Below are 19599 nucleotides of genomic sequence, written 5' to 3'. Positions count from 1 at the left end.
GGCAGCCACCTCACTCCATTGCTTCCTTCCACAAAAGCAAACAGAAACTTTTAACCTCTGTCTCCTCTCAGCATCGCCACTTCCCTGACTTGAAAAGGACTCGGTCTGCCTCAGAAGTGTAATTCCTCATCTTCAAAGTACTTTAGTCCTGAAGAGACACTATTTCCTTCAGAATCACCTAGCCTAAGTCAAACCTGTCTCACCTAGATGGGGAAAGAGCCCCAGATATTCCTTAACTCAACCCAAAACCTCACTCAACCTACCGTTCCCTGCGTTTCTTATTACCCAGAACAAAACCAGCTCAGCCCCATCCTCACCTTGCAGCTGATGTGTTAAACATTGCTTGGTAACAGTAATCTGGAGTGACTCAAACTCATTCCATGAATGAAACCAGGATAGCACATTTCTATTGCCTTGATGATTAATACTGACACAACAGTCTGCTTGTGGGACTTCTCCATCCAGGCTGAGTGGGCTGTTTTGCTGAGTCACAGCTGGGGAAAGCAAGAGGTGTTATGGGAGCTTCTTTGCAAGAGCAAGGCTGCTAATAAGGAAAAAAAATAATTCCCCTTCACCTCCTTTTACTTGACTGCAGGGCCCAAGGGAACTAGCGTAGGTTGTGCAGTCATGACAAAGCAGTTCAGTGTTCTCAGCAAGCCTCAAATCCCAACAGGCCTTCAAAAAAAAAAAAAAAAAAAAAAAAGGAAACAAAACACAGTAATCCCAAAACTGGCAGCTTGCTGCAAGGATAGTGCTTTGGAATTCTGCAGCCTCCTTGAGGGGTGGTAACTGCAGAAGGCTACCAGAGGGTCGAGCAAACAGTGGGACAATTCTCAAATAATTGTAAAAAAAGCATTCCCCAAGGAAAGCTATGTTCCAGCCAGCTTAAAAACCAAAAATAAAAGGTGTTAAGGGATGCAGTGAAGTCTGAACTGTCTCTGTGGTTACTTTAAAGGAAAACCACAAAGTAAAGAAAGGAAACCAGTTTGGTTTGCTCTTTCTGGTGGTGGCCTGGAAAGTGTACATGCTTGTGGCCTCCAAACCCTGAGCCATCCAGATGCAGCAATCAAATTCTCACAGTGTAATCCCACAGCTCTAACCTCTGCAGCACAAAGCATGGCAGGGAGTGATGGTAAAAAAAATGCATCCTAGAGTTAAATGGGATTTGTCAAGCAGGTGGTAGGGGAAAACTTCCAGTTTGATACAGATTCAGATAACTTACATGAAGCTTCCATGAAAAATAAGAACTGTTCTTTCTGCATTCTAATAATTCCACATGAGGACTTAAGTTTGCTTAGAAAAAAAGGTGTAACAGATGAATTGTAGACAAGTTACAGTCAGCACATGACAGTACAAAACACTGCTTTTACTCCCTGTGGAAGGGCAGAAAATTACAAAAATATATCATCTTTAATCTAAGATTGTTGTAGTTTAGGGCATGTCTGATTCTTCCTGTTTCCCTGTGGTCTCATTTATTTGAGTTGGTCTGATCAGAGCTACCTAGAACAATGTCATCATGAAAGCTTAGTGCAATTGTTAAAAAAAAAAATCAGTAGCAAGTCAAGAAAATTTTCTGCATGAGTCAACCTCTCACATCCTACCCTCAAAAATTCCTGTACTAAACATAGTGTGGCATTTCAGCATGGCTTACATTTTTACCACCTAAAGTCATAAATCACTTCTGTAAGGCGCAGAAAAATACACTTAATTTTTTCTAACACATCATTTGATTAACAATCAAGTTTAACAGTGACTAAGTACTGAATTGGGGTTTTAGAAAAAAAAGTTCTTGCAGGGGGGGGGGTTTGGGGGAGGAAGGGGGAGGCAGGGGGGCGGGCGGGCAGCTTTGTTCAGTCTTCCTTTTCTTCTGCCTTCTGCAAAACTTATTTAGACCATAATGAGCTGCAAGTTGGGTTGCATCTTGTCATGCTTTAGTGACACTGCAGCCCCCTTAAAGCAAGAGAGCTGAGTTTCCAAAGAGGAACTTGGGTCATTCCAACACAGCAGTTTTGAAACCAGGGAACTGAATGGTAATGTTTTGGTTAGGAGATCCATAGTCTCCTGTACACCTCGAGGAGGTGAGGCTTGGTTTGGTTGTAACACTGCAGACATGAAGGTCTCCCCTTTCACAGTTACAGTTTCAGCAGGTGCCTCGACAGGAGAACATCATCTTGCAGGGCACCAACAATCCACACAGCTGCTTTACCTGGAAAGCAGGAAGAATTAGTACAGCTGTAGAGTTGCAATTGAACAGCTCACGGGGCAGAGATGAGAACCCCTGTGCAGAGTGACCAAAACCTGAATGCCACAAAGGAAAAAGCAGAATTATTCACTGATTGCCATCAGTTCCCTCCAGCAGTTATTTCCATGGTGACAGTGGACACTGATGTGATGTTAACCTTGTGCCAGGGGAAGCTAAACCAGGTGAAGAAAAAAAGCAGAGTTAAGCAGACAAAACCCAGATGCTGAGGGATCCTGTCACCAGGCAATGCAGGGGCTGAGAAGGGAGCACACATAGGGGGCTGTTATTTGACTGCACCCAAACCAGCATGTTGGACCTCACAGCTTTTTTCACAGCATTGCAGCCCCTGACTAACCACCACACATGGACTATCCTCTCTGCTATGTTGAACTTCAGGGTTCAACAACAAAAAAGTCTTTATTGAAACCTGTTATACTCCAGAGAGCCCTCCTGTAGGAGGGAGTGTGCAACTGACTGAACAAGCCAGCAGAATGTGGTGTGCTCTGTAGCAACGGATTACAACCACATAAGGAAAGAACTTGGCCTTGAAAAAAACAAACAAAAACTGCTTTTTTACCATCTTTTGCCTCCCCTGCTGTGGACCTGCAGGAAATCCTTAACAGCAGCACCAAAACTTTGGCAATTTGTTGTATTTATAGTAGGCAACTGCTTGTGTTAGTGTTTTGCACACCCTTCAGATGAAGATAAATAGTATCCCTCCATTTATACACAACTTGTCACTGCTGCCTGCTGGAAATAAAAAAATAAATTAAGCTGCTACAAGCCCCAGTGCAATTCACCCAGCATCATACAGAATGGCCTGTGGCTTTTGGCTGGCCAAAAAAATCCATTAGAGCTGTTCCCTTGAGAGTCAACACCTTGCTGTAACAAGCATACAATATCATTCTCTGTTCAGAGCTGCACACAAAGTCTGTAAAGAACATATTCAAAGAGAGGAGGACACCAATAGTGTAACACCTACTTTACAGAGGCTCCCTAAAGACTCAAGACCAATCAAAGGCTGAGCCCTGCAACTGTGGTGAAGATGCTTTTACACAGTTCAATGCTATTGGTGCCTGAAAAAGGGAAAATTCTGTCTTTATACATGGTGCATCTTTACTCCAAAATACCCTGCAAGGTCTCAAAAGCCCTCTAGTTCCATGATAGTTCTCTACATATTCCTATCTTCTTCCCTCTGCCACCATTGCTTATACTAATCCTTGTGCTTTCAAGAGCACTTTGGAAGATGTATTCCTAAAATTCTTGTGTTTTTGACGGTGCTGCTGCTGTTAGAGGGGAAAAATGACAATTCATGTGGAAAACAAACTGAGGAATTTCACTTATCTGACAGGAAGGATGGAGGTTTCAATCTGCTCCAAGAAAAACTATTTCAGTATTTATTTAGGAGCCTGACATCAGGGCTGAAACAATTTCAGCTCTGGCATTTGTATTCCAAGTTCTTCCCTGACTCAGGGCTCTCATGTGGCACTTATCACCCAGAACTCAAAATGCTCTGTGGGGATGGTTGTGAAATTCCTCCAGATGGGCTCAGCAAGCAAAGCAGAAGCAGAAAGCTCTGCCTCTAACAGCTGCAAGTCAGCAGGGAGAGGAGCCACTGCTGATATGCCAGATAACTCAACTGCTTTCAGAGCCTTTCATGCAGAAGGCACCACAGAATTTACTCAGTCCTTGTTTTCAATTTTTTATTGAAGCTGACAAGAAATCCCCCAACGAGCTATGCTAGAGTTAATAAGCTTAATAAATTAACAATTTTAGTTACCTTTTCAGGAACTGGTTCTTTTTGCAGCTGTTTTAATCTCATTTCTCTTACTACACAGATCTCTTTTCTCTTACTACACAGTTCTCTGTGATGGGGGAGGGACAGTAACACCAGTTTCTTGGGGACATTTGCCTGTAACTTTACTTTTCTCCTCTCTTCTCAAGCATCACACAGTGCTAACTGCCTGATCAATCAATGGCTTTTCCTCATCAAGTAGAAGATGACAAATCTGGCACAATTTTCTCTTGCCTTCTTGAAAGATATTGCTTAAGGACCAAAGAGGAGCGGGAGATCTTGAAATCAAGATCTATTGGTGGGATGAGAGAGCACACTTGGAGAACAGGATTTAGGTTTTCACTAACATATTTTCCAAGATGTATATAATGTGTAACCACATCTTAAAGCAAACAAAAAATCTGACAACTGGAAAATTATGACCAATACAGTTCATACAGTCTAAAAATCAATTTGACAGGGATACTTTTCAGCTTTCAGCAATACAGATTTAACTGGTGATCAAGAAACCCCCTTTGCATGTTCAGTTTGCATTCTTTGTATAGTTCTATAATAATTTCAGTATAGTTCCTGAACTTCTTAACCAAATGCCTCTTTCAGTACCAGAGCAAATGCATACAGAAAACCATCCTCCATATTAAAAAAAAAAAAAAAAAAAATGGTTCCATAAAGCTTTTCAAGGAAGTGTTAATATTGAAGTGGTTTGGCATCTCAGCTCTTTGAAAAGCTTAGATTTACACTTTCAGCCTCGTCACACAGAAATTGTGCTTTCAGGATTAGAGAGGTCATACTCAGGACTGCTGCTGTGCTACTGAAATGAGATTGCAAAGGGGGTGTCTACCCCAGTGCACTCATGCTACTGCATTTGCCAGAGACAGGAAGGGGGTGGCTTCTCCATCCACAGAAAGGACTGTATTTGGTTATGATTTTGAAGTAGTCTCATTAGTCTGCTTTATGGGACAAAGTGGTTGTTTCTCAGTGCTCTACAACCCAAGGAAATTGGGGAGTGGGATCTACTAAGAGCCTAATACCTTGAAGCCTCCTGAAAAGAAAAAAAGAAATAATCAGAAAGGAAAAAAGTAATAGCTTTCTTAAGTAATAGCTTAAATAGCCCAATTTACATGGTCTGTTGTTTGTTGGTGCCTCATGTAAGGTTGGAAAAAAATATACAAAAGGACAAAGCTTTGAAGGAGAGAAAATTGACTGCATGAGAACAACTGGGGAGGTATATGTTGCTTCTCCCCTGTTGCTGCTAGGAACCAACAGCCTTTTAATTTGAGCACTGTTTGCATTACATGGGGGAGATGGCAAGGAATCTCAATTACTCTTCCAAACAGCGATGCAAGTGCCAGTACAGATCCTTCAGGGATGGGAAGGGACCTCAAACAAACCAGCCCAAAGCCTATGCACATCATCTTCATCAAAGACCTAGGCTACAAACCCAAACCAAGACTATTTATGAATTGCATATCAGTCCAAATAGGCTAATATTAGGGTAATGTACTTAGCATTACGTGCAGGAGGTAACTAATATGACACTCCAGGCCAGTTCTTTGAATTTTTCTCTATTGTCACGCTGGTGGTAACCCTACAGACCTGGAAGCCTATGATTGTCTTACAGTAAGTATAAGTAACACTTAGATAATCCTGGTATTTTCAGGGTTGGAAGGGACCTTAAAGATCATCTCATTCCAACCTCCCTGCCATGGGCAGGGACACCTCCCACTAGATCAGGTTGCTCAGAGCCCTGTCCAGCCTGGTCTTGAAAACTTCCAGGGATGAGGCCTCCACCACCTCTCTGGGCAACCTGTTCCAGTGTCTCACCACTCTTATAGTGAAGAACTTTTTCCTAACATCTAAATGTACCCTCCTCTAGTTTCAATCTATTCCTCATAGTCCTATCACTATCTGACACCCTAAAAAGTCCCTCCCCAGCTTTCTTGTAGCCCCCTTCAGATACTGGAAGGCTCAGTAAGGTCTCTTCAGAGCCTTTTCTCCAGACTGAATAACCACAACTCTCTCAGTGTGTCTTCACAGAAGACATTAAATAATGCTTACAGCCAATCCCAGCCAACATCTCCCTGCCGTGTTGCTCTTTTGGAAACTGGTTTCCTTTCCAATCTATTGCCCTGCTTTCTCAGAAGCCTGTACCTGAAAAACATTTTTGGTGCCTTTCTAGGGGAAAGCAGGCATCATTGCAAATCATTGTTTTATGGAGAATGGAGTGTTTCCTCCATAGGTTCACAGCCTTTAAAATAAAAATGAACAGGACAAAAGATTGCAGCTAATTTAACTCAAGAGTCAGGAAGAATGAAAATTCTAGGTTTAATCAGCTATGGAAATTTGGGTTCTGATGTAAATAAGGCAGCACATCCATTGCAACACTGAGCAGTCCACACAGCCCTGTCACCAAACCAGCACTTGGTCACGATTTGGCCAAGGCTGCATGGTCCAGAAGACTGTTGTGCCAGAAGCCAAGTAAGCTCTGCTGTTAGGAGGCTGCTTGAATAAACCCAAACAGCTGCCACCACTGATAGTGACTGCTGGCAAAGATGCACCTTCATTTGAATTAAAAAATAAATTGATAAGAGAGTGTGCAGAACATTCAGGCCTGTGGGTACTTCTCAGGAGACATCTGTCACTCCTCTGTCCCCATCACAACTGCTTCCAGGTTGCAGCAACTTGTACTATGTTGCTTTAGTTGGTTAACAGGCTGAAACAGCAGTATCACCCCGTTCCTTATGTGACACCTCTGCAAGTTCACCTTTATGCATCTGCACTGCTATTTTTTTTTTCTTTTAAGATAATGGAGAGGGGAAGTAGCTACTCTGACCTAGCAATTACTGAAGGCACTTTTAAAATTGTAGTCACTTGCTGAGTATTAACAAAACTATCTCTCCAGCTGCATAGCTTTCTGCATATATTTAGAACTCCCATTAACCACAGAGAGAGATAAAGTCACCTCTCCTTACCCTGTTTTCCTGGAATCTGCACCCAGCTGCAAAAAAACAAAGGCAGCCTTAGATGTCACAAGGCAACTATTCCCTGATTGCCAGGTTTGGAGATAAGCAGGGGGTCTGGAGAATGAAGCCCAACAGAAGACCTGGTGGAAGTTGATGCTCTGATTTACTGTGGGCATGTCTTGTAGTGCCCCTTCTGCAGCTCTAGCCCTCTCTTCCCACCTGAAAGCAAGCACCTAAGAAGAACCTCCTGACTGGTTTAATGGGGACATCAATAGTCAAAACTCCACAATTCCAGTTTCCAAAGAAGTGTCTTTACTGCTGAGAGGAGATAAGAACTGCTTGCGGGTGTAGCCTTCAAGCCACACAAAGGAATTGGAGAGCTTGATACCTTTTGCAGCAAATATATCTTCAAAGATTTCTGAAAATCAATTGTATGAAGGGGGTTTCTGTAAGATTACCTCTGCCTCTACATGGTTTCATTTGAGCTAAAAAATGTCTGAAACAGCAAGGACTTTAGAAAATGTGGACTTTAATAACTGTTGCATTGTGGCAGGCAGGAGGAATTCCCGCAGCTAAAACCAGGACCAGTTGGCAAAGAACCAAAAACCCCTACAGCCTCTGAATAGAGCATTGCATGAGGTAAAGAGCCATTTTTCCTGTGGAGAACACCAAATAACTTTTGTGAAAGCATCAGCACAGCTCCAGGGAACCACCATCAGGTAATGCAACTAGAGCTCTCATGAGTCATATGGCTTCCAGCAAGCTCTCCTCTTTGTTCATCAAGCATTTTACAATTAGACATCTTCTCCTGAAACAATGCCAGGACTGAAAGGGCTCAGTGAAGAGGAAGAGAGGCAGAAGAAACAGGCTGCTCAAGGAAGCCATTGAGACACGTCTCATTAGTCTGGATTTAACAAAGCTTGGTCCCAAAGGAACAACTGCAGAAGCTGAAATGATCAGTGCAAACCCAGGGCAGCTACAGAGAATGGCAACAGTCAAGCAAGGGTTGATAGGAGTCTTCTAATTCAAGAATTGATTACTTAAGCATGAAGGCACACAAGCCTCACACCCTTCGTTCTTTCATGTTTTCCAACTATTGTCTGACTTTCATGGAGAAATAATGCAGTTATTTGGAAAATGACCAGCAGAGCATGTGATGGTGTGCACTGGCATGCATGTGCTTAGAGCAAACATGTTGTTCCCCATTCCAAAGTTAGGAGGTAAGTAACATGAGTCAAGTCAATAACATCTCCAGTTAGGAGTGTGTTTTTGTAATTAGGGGAGCTTACTTCAGCCCAAATGAGACAGATCTTTAAATTAGGCCTTATTTGGATGAGAATGCAACTCAAATGCTATGCGGAGCTTGATGCAAACAAAAACAAAGGCCGCAGCTATTCTGATGCCATAAATCAATGTGCAACATGTTTATGTGCTGAGTGTTGCTATAAATCTCGGGCTCAGAATAGGCACTGAAGGTTTTGGGCTGTCACACCACTTCTATCCCAAAAAGATAAACACATTAAGGAAAGTTTGTTGGGAAGGGATAGCTGCTAACAGTACCAGCAAGGTACCCCAGTCCTCTCTTTATCACATAAAAATGTTTGAGTACTGTGGTACAAACACATAGGTCAATAGATATTCACCATTATTTCCCTCCCAGGCTCCCAGCAGCATGGGGGAAAGCATTCTGTGATTCACAGCTCCATCCAATGCATCTCGACACTGAGAGTGCACAGGAACAACTGCTCACAGCTGCCTGAGAGGGGAAGTTCTGCCTGTTAAATCTTGCCAGTGATTTGGGGCATGTATATCCCGTGGTGCTGAGCTGCAGAGGAAAGAGGAGGGCAGACACCCTGGGGGTAGTGATGTGGTTATTACAAGAGCAGAAGAGAACAGTGCAATGTGTGCTGAGAAACCAGGCAGAGGAACTGTAAAGGACAGTGATAATGCCTGGGAAGAATGACAGCGAGCCTGTGACTGCCTCAACTCTGCCACACTGGCCTAGCAGAGAAAAAAAAAAAAAAAAAAAGAGTTGTATTCACTAATAGGAGCTCATTGAGCAAACCTAACTGGACAAGCTCACAGCAGTACCTGTATTTCACATCAAACACTGTTGAATCTTCATCCTCATCATCCTCTTCATTCAGAGGAGCCATTTCTACCCGCTCAGCTGGAGTGGTGATGATGTCGTATTTCCTGGTCTTCTTAATCCTCTTGCCAGACCTGAAACACAGATGGGGAGGGAAGCATCATCTTTATACAGTATTCCTTGGAGAGGCTGAAGCTGTTCCCATAAACACTGAAACAGTGCCCTCTTTGGTTTGGACCTCCCCAGACATGAAGGCTGAGGAGCAAGTCTGCCTTCCCTCCCGCTGCCTTTCCAAGACCACCATTTGTGCCCATCAGTGGTAGAACACAGATTTTCATCAACTCCAATCCATATAAATGTCAGTCTTTCAGCTGCTGACAAAACCAGAGATCCTCTGGCATCCAGGGCACGTATAGGACTGCAGCAGCCCACTGAATCCTCCTCCTGTCACACTCAATAAACAAGACAAGGGTTTAATCAGCTGAAGCAGCCCAATGGTTTAGTGAACACGTTTAGATGAGAAAGCTCAGGTTAAGCCTTGCTGAGACAAGGTGGTGATGTTATGGGCAGGACTATAAGGAGCAAAGAGAGGGGGTGATGTTTGGGTGTGAACAGCCTGCATTCTTTTCTTGCTACCAAGCCAAGCTCAGGACTCCCAGAGCAACAACCTTGAGCCTTGTCTGAGCTCAAAGTTTCATGTTCTATGCTGTTCTAGTGCTATGAAGAATAATCACCAATTACCCCAAGATTAATGTACCTGCCACCTCCCCTCCTATAGACCCCAGCCTTTCCTTTTGAGATGGAGATGCTCAAACACCTACTTGAGAGATCTGTTTTCTAATACTTTCAATTAACAGACACTTGGTGTGTGGCTTCTCAACTAATTCTCTGCTTCTAGCTTGAACTGAGTGGGTCCTTTTTACTGTACCTACTCCTTTCATGCATATTAGGAGGGTCATACTGCTCATGTATGAATCTAGTTTTGTGATTATACACTGAAGAAGGTGCTGGTGTGTACAGCTGGCATTCAGTAAGAAAAGTGGATGGTTTTTGATTAGCAAACTACAGATTATTCCCCTTCACCTTTTATAAAACAAAAGTGGCAACTGCCATGCATAAGAAGGGAGCTGATGCAGGCACAAGCAAGTTGCTCCTGATTTTTGGTAACTGCAACTACTGCTCTGAGCAGAGAGCACATCAGGAGTACAATTGCACTATCAAGAAGTCTTGTCGTGGCACATTGTACAAGGTGTGCTGCATTCAAAATTGCCATTTTTACATCAATCATGGGTGCCTTTTAATGACTTACACAGGGAAAATCACCAAGGTGTAAGCACTCCAGAGAGAGTGGGACTCAAGCCCTGCGTTTGCATCTCCACTGCAGTCGTCCCTTCCAGTCTTAAAGTAAAGGAAATTTAATTGGTGAACAGCTCTGACCTGGAAATCTCAGTGCCTCTGTCTGGCATTGCTTTGGGGCAGCAGTCCAAAGCTGAACAAACAGGTCCCAGCCCTTGAATTTCTTCCATGTGCTGAAGGCTAAGGTTGCATCTGAAGCGAGAAGAAAGCCATCTCCTGTCATCTCATCTTTATAGCAATCTGTGCCACTGTGTCACGCAGAGCACGAGGTGGTTTGTTCTATTACTGCTATTGTTGAAACAAGCAATTTTATATCCAATGGACTAGGACTCTTAACCCCTACACTTGAAAAATCCTTCTGAAGACACTTCTCTGTATTATTCTGCTTCTCAGCCAAGCCCTAACAGCAAACTGATGCGGGGAGGTCTCATCTTACAAGTAATACATTGCTTTAATAAGAAGCATTTTCTCATGCTGTGAGGCCTAAGTGTAGACCAAAACTAACCTGTGCCTACTTGTCAGAGCAAACCAAACACAGCCTTACCACTTGACCTGAGATGTAGAGCCCACAGGGGGTTTCCACAGGTTCACCCATTTAAGACCCTACATCAAGCCCTCTTTCTGGAGAGACATCCTCCCTCATTTCCTCCACTACAGAACATAACTTATTCTACAGACTTCATTTTACAACAGTTAATATTGGAGTGTCTGAAGCAATTACTGCAGAATAAGTATTTTTAGAAACGAAAAACTAGAACCCTTTAGCCTCCAGCAATTAATTAGTCTATTTGGGCTGCAATTTATAGAGGACCAGGAGCAGAACTTGCTGCAGTCTTTTATTAAACCTCTGCAGACCACACTTAACCACATTGCTCATTAGAAAACAGAGGAAGCTCGTTTTGCTGCTGTTTTTTGGCTAAGCTGCTACCATCAACTCTATGCCATTGGCAGAGCAAAAGGGTCTTTCTTTGCCTCTTCTTCCTCAATTAATGTTACACCAGATTACCTACCTATTTTCTCATTAACCTGTACTTTTCAGCAGTCTGTTTTCTCACACTTGCTCATTTGAATGACTCCCCTAGGCTTCATAAATACTAGAAGAATTACCCAAGCTAACTTTAAAGGAAAGCCTTGGCAGGGTCCCTACTGGCACACAAAACAAGCCTGCCCATCAGGAAGCTGCTGTACATTAAAACTCCTGCACCTCGGCAGGATCCCTGCAGCCATCAGTGATGACAATGCAAAAGGAAAAGCACTTTTATTCAGCAGCTGGGACCAGGCAGCATCTTTTGTTTGCAGACAGACAGCAAAGTCAGCAGAGTATCACAGGGCAGGAACTACAGAATACAAATGTTCCCTGAACTTGGGAGACCTCGTGGATAGGATCAGGATGCATTAACCCTTGTGGGGAAAGAGAGGATCTCCTTTTGAGCCACGTTTGTTTTGGCAGGGGGGTTAAAGGAAACAAGGAGTGTGCTGCACGCTGTGGTCATAGTATGCTCTTTATACAGTAAGAAGGTGAAATGCTCCCCAGGTAGTTTAGCAAGGATAGAAGCAGTAGTTGGTATTTTAGCACAGGAAACTGTCTTCCACTTAAAAAAAAAAAAATGAAAGAAAAAAAATAAAAAATGGTTCCGCTGTCTGACTTCATCCACCCCTTGTAATTAGAAGGGGATGCTACAGGTCTTGCACTGAATTATCATGAGGAGATTAAAAAAAAAAGAAAATTAACTGCAGCCAGGGACATTAACCTTTCACTTTAGGCCCAGTGCTGCTCCCACCAAAAGCATCTCAGTGGTGTTAACAGAAGGCAGGTGCAGTGAGCACAGTGCTTAACTGAGAGAAGATGAAGAATAAGGTATTTGGCCTGACAAAGGGGCCTTTTTTCAGTTCCTCCTGAGCTGTTTAGCCACAGTGGTGTTTGCACACGAGTACCACCCTGGGGTTGGAATGCCTCTGGCACTGGGCACCACACCAGGGTCAGGTCCATCAGAAATCAGATATGCTTCTTCTACCACACTGCACAGGGAGGGACATCACACAGAGAAGGGCTGGAGCAGAATGCTGACTTTGTGTCTCCCTATTTTGACCAGGGGCTATTTTGATCAAGCACCAGTCATGTGCAGCACTTCATCCTCCTTTCTGAGGCATCATGTGGTGAAGTAAATGCTCAAGTCAACTCACCAGTTCATTACACGATTTACGCCTCTGATCTATTTTTGGTCAGCAACCCTGATATTCAAAGATAATGCTTTCTTGACCCAGAGAGAGGTCTCTGCATTTCCAATCCAGTGCTAACACTTCCTGCCAAGAGATGCAACAGGAGAGGACTACATCCTGGAACAAAGAAAAATTCTTAAAACCTCTATTCTTTCTTAGCAGAGTGTACTGGAAGTGTAATCAAGCCAGCTAAAACCTTTCTCCTAGAACCACAGCAATGTCCTGTCATGAATGGAACTGGGAGCAGTCTATTTGCTGTTAATGGGCCCCCTTAGTAGTTTTAGAAAAATATAGAAATATAAACCTGAGCAAATTTCAGGCTTATTACCAGCTGATGAATTAGATTTACTGTTGATCTGTCTGGGTATCTCTGCTTTCTGGAGAGTACTCTATATGACTCTGTTAAACTGTGAAGCTAAATCCTCCTGTTTCCTGGATGTTTTGCTGTAGCAAACTAAAGATGTCTTCTTAACAGCCAAGCCCTTAAGATGGAATATATGTGGCCACCAAGAGCAGAAGCATCCCCTTGTTTAACTGCCCTCCTAATAGGAGGGATGGATCAGAGACTAATGCTGAGAGTAACTAGAGGAACACCTAAATGGGATATTGCTGCAGTTCAATGAAGCAGTGATGTCGGTAAGTAATTAAATACAGCCACTCACACCTGGTGATCAGTACCAGTGCCAGCAAGCACTCCCAAACACCATAGTAGTCAGACTCAGTATTGTCTGAGATGTGCTTGAGAGGTATCCTTATGTTACAGGACAGAGCTACAGAAACTCTTATAATCTACCCAAACTCTTCAGTGCAGTGAATCCTACAAGAAACAGCATTTATCCTCTCTTGTGACTGTTCACAGCAGAGCTGTGAACAGTCCAACACAGCATGAGACAGTGATCCCCTTTCCCTACCTTCTGTCTACTTGCTGTCACATTCACATCAGGACAATCCAGTCTTCCCAAAAACAGGAACTCTGAGAGCCAGGGCAAGTGTCCCATTTGTCATTGTCTGTGGTCATAACTAAACTACATGCTGCTTAAATGAAGCTTTCAATGTGGATTATAAATGTAAGTTTTGGGATCAATTGTTTTGTTGGTTTTTTTTTTCCTTTTCCTCATTTTAATGCTGAGTTTTTCTTTCGCGTTCCTGGAAGAGGTCTTGTGTTTGCTGGAGTACTCTGACTGCTTAGAATGCAATTAATTTTAAATCAGTCCAGCTCCCTAGGGTTAAGCTTTGGATGACCCTGAGCAACTGCCCAGCTCGTAGAACAACGGGTCCTGTTTCCTGTGATCATATGCTTGAACCTCTCTCCTCAATCTCAGTTATTTATACGAGTTTTGTAGTTACTGGAAAATGAAGCCTCAAGTGGTATTTGAGGAAGAAATCAGAATGGAACAGCAAGCAACATCACAAAGCAGTAACTTCCAATATATGTGGGTAGATTCTCTAAAAATCTAGATAAATAGCAGCCATTTCTAGCCTGGGTTCTGTTCATCCAAGGGCAGGTCAAGACACATGGCAAACACCTACATCAAACAGTTTCCTGCAAGTAAAGCTTTGGGTTGCTTTCAGCTTGTTCATTTTTGCAGATGTAACTTAGCCAGTTTCCCTAGAAGGCATACAGTCTACCATCACAGATAGCCACATCTGAAAAACCAGGGTTCCTGGGAGCTAATCCCAAAAACTGCATTGCAATGAAATGACCTGAGCTGCACCAGGGGAGAGAAATAGGGCAGAAAATGGGGGTTAAAAGACATAATCAAAAACACAGATCAAAGAGTGAATTTAGCCACATGAACTGTTTACTTGCTGTTGCAAGATACTGCTTCTTGCTAGTGCAACCTAATTAACTGTTTGGTTGGGATTAACACTAATTTTGGTCTGCTGTGGAAATGGTTTGGTTTGGGACCTTGCAGTGCCCAGGTGCATAGAAAAGAAAGCCTAGAACTAAGCTTGCCAAAAACAAACAGACAAAAAAAATATGCCAGTTTTTTTGGGTTTTGTTTTTATATCAAGTAAGGCCTGAACACATTAAGTAGCAAAGTCTTGGTTGGCCTTCCTGGTCCCTAGTAGCTACAGAAAGGAAACTCAGGCCAATTTGGGTGATACCACGTTCTGAATCACAGGACCACCCAATAGATTCAGAGCATAGCATCCCCAAAAGGAGTGAAGAGGAATCTCCGAGCTCTGTCTCAAAAACATAGCTGGAAAGCTGGAGAATTCTCTCCATCCCTGCTTGAACAAAAGAAGTAAAATAGCATATACATAAAAAATATAAAAAGGAGATATGTAAAAGGTATAAAAATAATTCAATGCTTGTGACAAGAATATCTGGCCACTCACTAGTTTATTTCATCTCTACAACCCATATCGAAAAGGATAATTTACTTCAGCAACCCAGAGCAATTTCACAGTGAGGGCTTAATCAAAGATTGGATTTCAGCAAAATCTCGTTAATAGGAATCCACACACAAAAAAAGCAATGTTTTTGACTAAGTGTGAACAAAGCTCTTCTTCCGAGGGAGAAAATCTTTATATTTATTGAGGTAAATCCCTTATCTCTTCTGCAACAGAATCTCCTCCGATCTATGTTGTCAGCTACAAGAACGAACTGTACAAACATACCTGTTGGTATTCTTGCCTTATTTGCAGCTGGGTAACTGATTACAAACAAGTGTTCCCTCTGATAAAGTAACATACTCAGAAGCCAACAGCTTCATTTTCCATTTTCCTTGCAGGTTCTATTAAAGTTACAGAAGGGATCCCACAGGGATTATTTTTTTTTTAACATATCTTTAATGCTGTATTAACTCTGATTAGTTGCGTAACAACGACTTTGGCATGGAAGAATTTATCCATCATTCCCAAGGTGACCTTAACCTGGATCTGTTTTTGCTGATTATGCTATAGAGAAAGGTCTTTAAAGACTATGTTTGCTTTCTTTGGCTAGAAATGTTCAGTCTTACGCCAGGTCTCCTTGATGCAAAGTCTTGCTTTGTACCTAGAAGAAATGGGGGCAGAGGAAATAAACTCTGTGTGATCAGAGAGAACTAGGAGTAGAAACCTTGGCTTTTCATTCTGCACTTAGTTCCAGACTTAATTCTAGCTCATATACCTGCTACCAATTCTTCTGTGTTTGTCCATGACAGCTTTATACAGCTGCAAAGTGGTTATATCGATTTTGAAAAAGTTCTCTTCAGTATTTTACTGAGTTCTCCCAAACCACCTCACTTAAATGAGCAAATTTATTTGCATTGGTTTTTGCCAGCTGCTGCCTCACATAAGAAGAATTTAGTTAAATGTCAATTTATTGAGAAAATATCAGTTCTTATCATTGTGGTCTTTACAATGCCACCGTTGTGAACATTGCCATTTCTACACGGAGTTAATTCAGAAGCAGAGCATTCAGCTGAGGCCATCATATAAATACAAAGGAGCTGCTTGAAGAGAGAACCATGAGGAATTTGCCAACTCCACTGGTTCAACCACTTCTGTCACCTGAGACATGGCACACACCTCCTCCCTGCTGCTCCACTCCCACAAGCTTTCTCCCGCTGCCCCTACCTAGAAGTCAAATGGCTTTTAACTACTGAAAGTCTGCAATGGGCACAAAACAGGCAACAACTTTTTATTTGAAGACTGCATCAGTCAGGGACAGCCTACAGTGTACCATGCCACTACACTGAGATGAGTAACAATTAACACTAACAGTGCCAAATGGATTTGTATATTTACTTTTCTTCTGCTCTGGCAACAAGCCAAGAGGAAGACAGGCTTGCTGCACAGACTGAGCTTAATTTCCTCGTGTTCCTCACAGCGGAAGACATGAGTTTCAAGGGCTGCCTCGATAACTCAAGCATACACCAGCACCAACCCTCTTCAGCAGGATGAAGGGCAGTGAATGAACTGGCCTGTGCTGGTTATGCCAGGATAAATGGATCAGACACGAGCACCAAGGAGATGCAAACCTCTGTCCAGCTTCCTGGTGCTCACCAGCACTTCTGTCCCTTCAAGCAACCCAATGTCTTTCCTTCCGTGCTGGGAGCAGGACCTTGCACCCATCAGCAACAGAACCAACTGAAACATGGCAGGGTCTGGTTACACGTCACAGCTCCTGTCACACCAGGGCTGTGGTCAAAACCCACAGCTACTTTTGGCTGTGCTGGACCTCTAGAAGCCTATCTGCCCAAGTTTCATAAAAGGAAAAAGATTAGTTGGGGGTTTTTTTAGCCATCATGAGCTACTACAGCATTATGGCATCTGCATTATCCAGTGGGTACAGAGGATACACGTGGCTGAGGCTGGATGGGACCTCTGGAGATCCAGCAGGGCCATCCAGATCGAGATATTCCATCAAGCTTTGAGTATCTCCTTGGATGGCAACCCCACGACTTCCCTGGACCACCGACCCAGTGATCCACCACCCTTGCAGCACAGAAACCCAGGTTTTTGTAGGATCAGATGGAGTTTCAGACGCTTAGGTTCGTGTCCACTCCAGTCCCAGCCCATGGCCCAGTGCACAGAGCTGGGCACCGTGTGCCCCACACTTAAAAAAAACCCAACCCCCTTGAAACGCGACTCCTGCCCCATTTTTCTGTAGAAACGGGAGGAAGACGTGAAGTTTCGACGCAAGAGACTCCCGCAAGGCTTTTCATGAGGCATTTGACACACGCCGCGTTTCAGGCCGGGCTTTACAAAATCATTCCCGGGAGAGGAGCTCAGCACCGCCTGCGCTCTCCACTTCTCCGGGGAGACGGAGCCGTTGATGGGGTTTAAACGCCTCCCGCCCGCCTCTGCCGGCGAGGAGACCCCGGCCGGAGCCCACCCGACCCCCGGCCTCTCCTCACCCAGGGGACAGGGGAGCTCCGCGGGCGGAGGCCTCGGCACCTGCCGGAGGAGGGCTTGGCGCGGCCCTACCTGAAGACGCGGAGCAGGAGGCAGGCGATGAGCGCGGCCGTGAGGGCGCAGGCCCCGATGACAGCGGCCTTGAGTGCCGAGAGGTCGCGGAGCAAGGCGGGCACGGGGCTGAGCTGGGCCCCGCTGTGGTTGCCGGGGGCTGCGGCCGGTTCGGCGGTCAGGCGGCTGCCGTTCACCGCTGTCGGGCCCCACGCCGGTTCCTGGCTCCCGCGGGCTCCGGGCGCGGCCGGCAGCAGCAGCAGGCAGGCCCAGAGCAGCACCGAGGGGCCCGAGGAGCCCATCCTGCCCGGCTCCGGCCGCCGCCGTGCCGAGCCCCGGAAGGCAGCGCCGGCCGAACCCAGCCCGCCTCCCGAAGAGGCACCGCCTCCCGCGGCTGAGCCCCGCCAGAGGATCGGTGGGGAGGGCCGGGATCGCGGCCTTCGGCGCTTCCTCCACCCCCTCCCGCCCGGAACCCGCCCGGGATTCCTTCCGCCGGCCCGCAGCTCCGCGGCGCCCGGTGCCAAGGCTGTCTCCTGGCCGGTAACGTCTGCTTTGAATTACAGCATCTGCCAGGATGTGAAATGTTCAGAAACACGGCACGGAGCACCCTGTGCTGCTTGCCCAGCCTGGCCGAGCTGATGAACCGCACACACAATTCCTAGATCAGATTTACAGGTTTGGGTTTTTTTGCCTTTCCACTGGTCACTGAGGCTTTCCTTCCACGTTAAATCATTTACCGATATTTTATAGCTTTAAAATCCCCAAAAGACCCACAGAGATCGTGGCAACAGTTCTGTCAACCATCCCGGGTGTGCTGCGTGTGTGAACGTGGGGAGAATGAATTGGGGAGCAGAGGAGCCCGGGATGGAGTTCTGCTAAGGTGTAACTTAGTTTTCCTCTCTGTGGTTTGTATTTCACTACTGCAAAGTAATTGTGTCTGGGGAAAGGGCACGTTCTCACCAAAATGAAGTGAAACACAACAAAAAGGGAAAGAAGAGTGAGCTGATTTCCTTCCTCTTAAACTCTATAGGGTGGGCATGGCAGGGTGTAATCTATAGGAATGTATGACCAAACTGAAAAAAGATTGGAGAGGTGTATGCCTGCTGCTGGTGTTCTGTAGGAAAAGTGGCAGTGAAATAATGCACAGTTCAGCAACTTACCCAGCCACTTGGGATGCTGTACCAAATGCCACCCACTCGGTCATAAAAGCATCCTGCGTTTTTTGCAGGAAATTCAATGGTATGAGGATATTTTGACATGGATGATGTGCAGAAGGCCTCTTAGACTGTCTGAATTGGTCATTGTTCCAGCTTTATTTCACTGTTTACATTTGTGTAGCTTCCCAGTTTCAAATAAACCCTAGTTTGTTTGGGAAGGAAAAAATTTAAAAAATCCATCTGGGCAGGAGGTGAAATTGGTGATGCAGACTGTTTCCCAAACATTGGTGGAAGTGCTGCTCTCATGATTTATTATTTGTAAATACTGACCCTGATGTTGTTGGCCCTGCCTGCTCTGAGATGTTTGCCAGCTGCTGCTCAGCCTCCATCAGTTCTCATGTGGTCATACACTGCCATGCCTCTTGCAGGGCAGTGCTTTCCCATAGGATGAAGGAAGAGGTGTAAGGGGTTTCCAAACCAAGAACCACCTCCAAATCCACATGAACCATTTGCTATTACTTGTCACTTTTTACCTATTATTGAAATCAGAGCTCCACAGTGCCACATGCCAGGCAGGTCCCTACTCAAAGACACTCTTCATCCTCATAAACTAATACTCACCATTGCTGTAGGGGGATCCTGAGGGTGGATCCAACTGGATTTCTGCCTTAGGTGTTCAGCTGGTAGACAGGAGTGATGGGTAAACACAAGGTGATGCCCTATCCTCAGCCATTTGCTGGACCTACAATTTTCCTGCCATCATCTCTGATCTTATCTTGGCATTTTTGCTGTGGTGCTAGACTGTCAAAAGGGCACTGCAGGCTTTCTAAGCCAAGTCATTTTGTTTCACATACATCTTTTCATCGAGACAAGCTTATTCT

At 44.5% G+C, this 19599-nt stretch overlaps 1 protein-coding gene across 1 annotated transcript; it reads right to left on the bottom strand.

Annotated features, from left to right (window-relative positions):
* Window positions 1-2137: 2137 nt before the first annotated feature.
* Window positions 2138-18023, bottom strand: FAM174B (family with sequence similarity 174 member B). The gene is made up of 3 exons (XM_071754284.1): window positions 17583-18023; window positions 9092-9223; window positions 2138-2206 (listed from the first exon to the last, which is right to left on the bottom strand). Exons 1-3 carry the CDS (start codon window positions 17861-17863, stop codon window positions 2203-2205), a joined length of 417 nt encoding a protein of 138 aa, XP_071610385.1. The 5' UTR covers window positions 17864-18023; the 3' UTR covers window positions 2138-2202.
* Window positions 18024-19599: the final 1576 nt, after the last annotated feature.

This window comes from Heliangelus exortis, chromosome 11 (assembly GCF_036169615.1).
Source record: "Heliangelus exortis chromosome 11, bHelExo1.hap1, whole genome shotgun sequence".
Taxonomy (NCBI): Eukaryota; Metazoa; Chordata; class Aves; order Apodiformes; family Trochilidae; genus Heliangelus; species Heliangelus exortis.
This window is presented reverse-complemented; position numbering and strand designations above follow the sequence as displayed.

Excerpts from the sequence above, each read along its gene's own strand:
- FAM174B (XM_071754284.1), bottom strand. The coding sequence starts at position 17,863 with ATGGGCTCCTCGGGCCCCTCGGTGCTGCTCTGGGCCTGCCTGCTGCTG. Across the intron at positions 9,224-17,582 it reads CTCCTGCTCCGCGTCTTCAG|GTCTGGCAAGAGGATTAAGA; the intron begins GTAGGGCCGCGC and ends TCTGTGTTTCAG.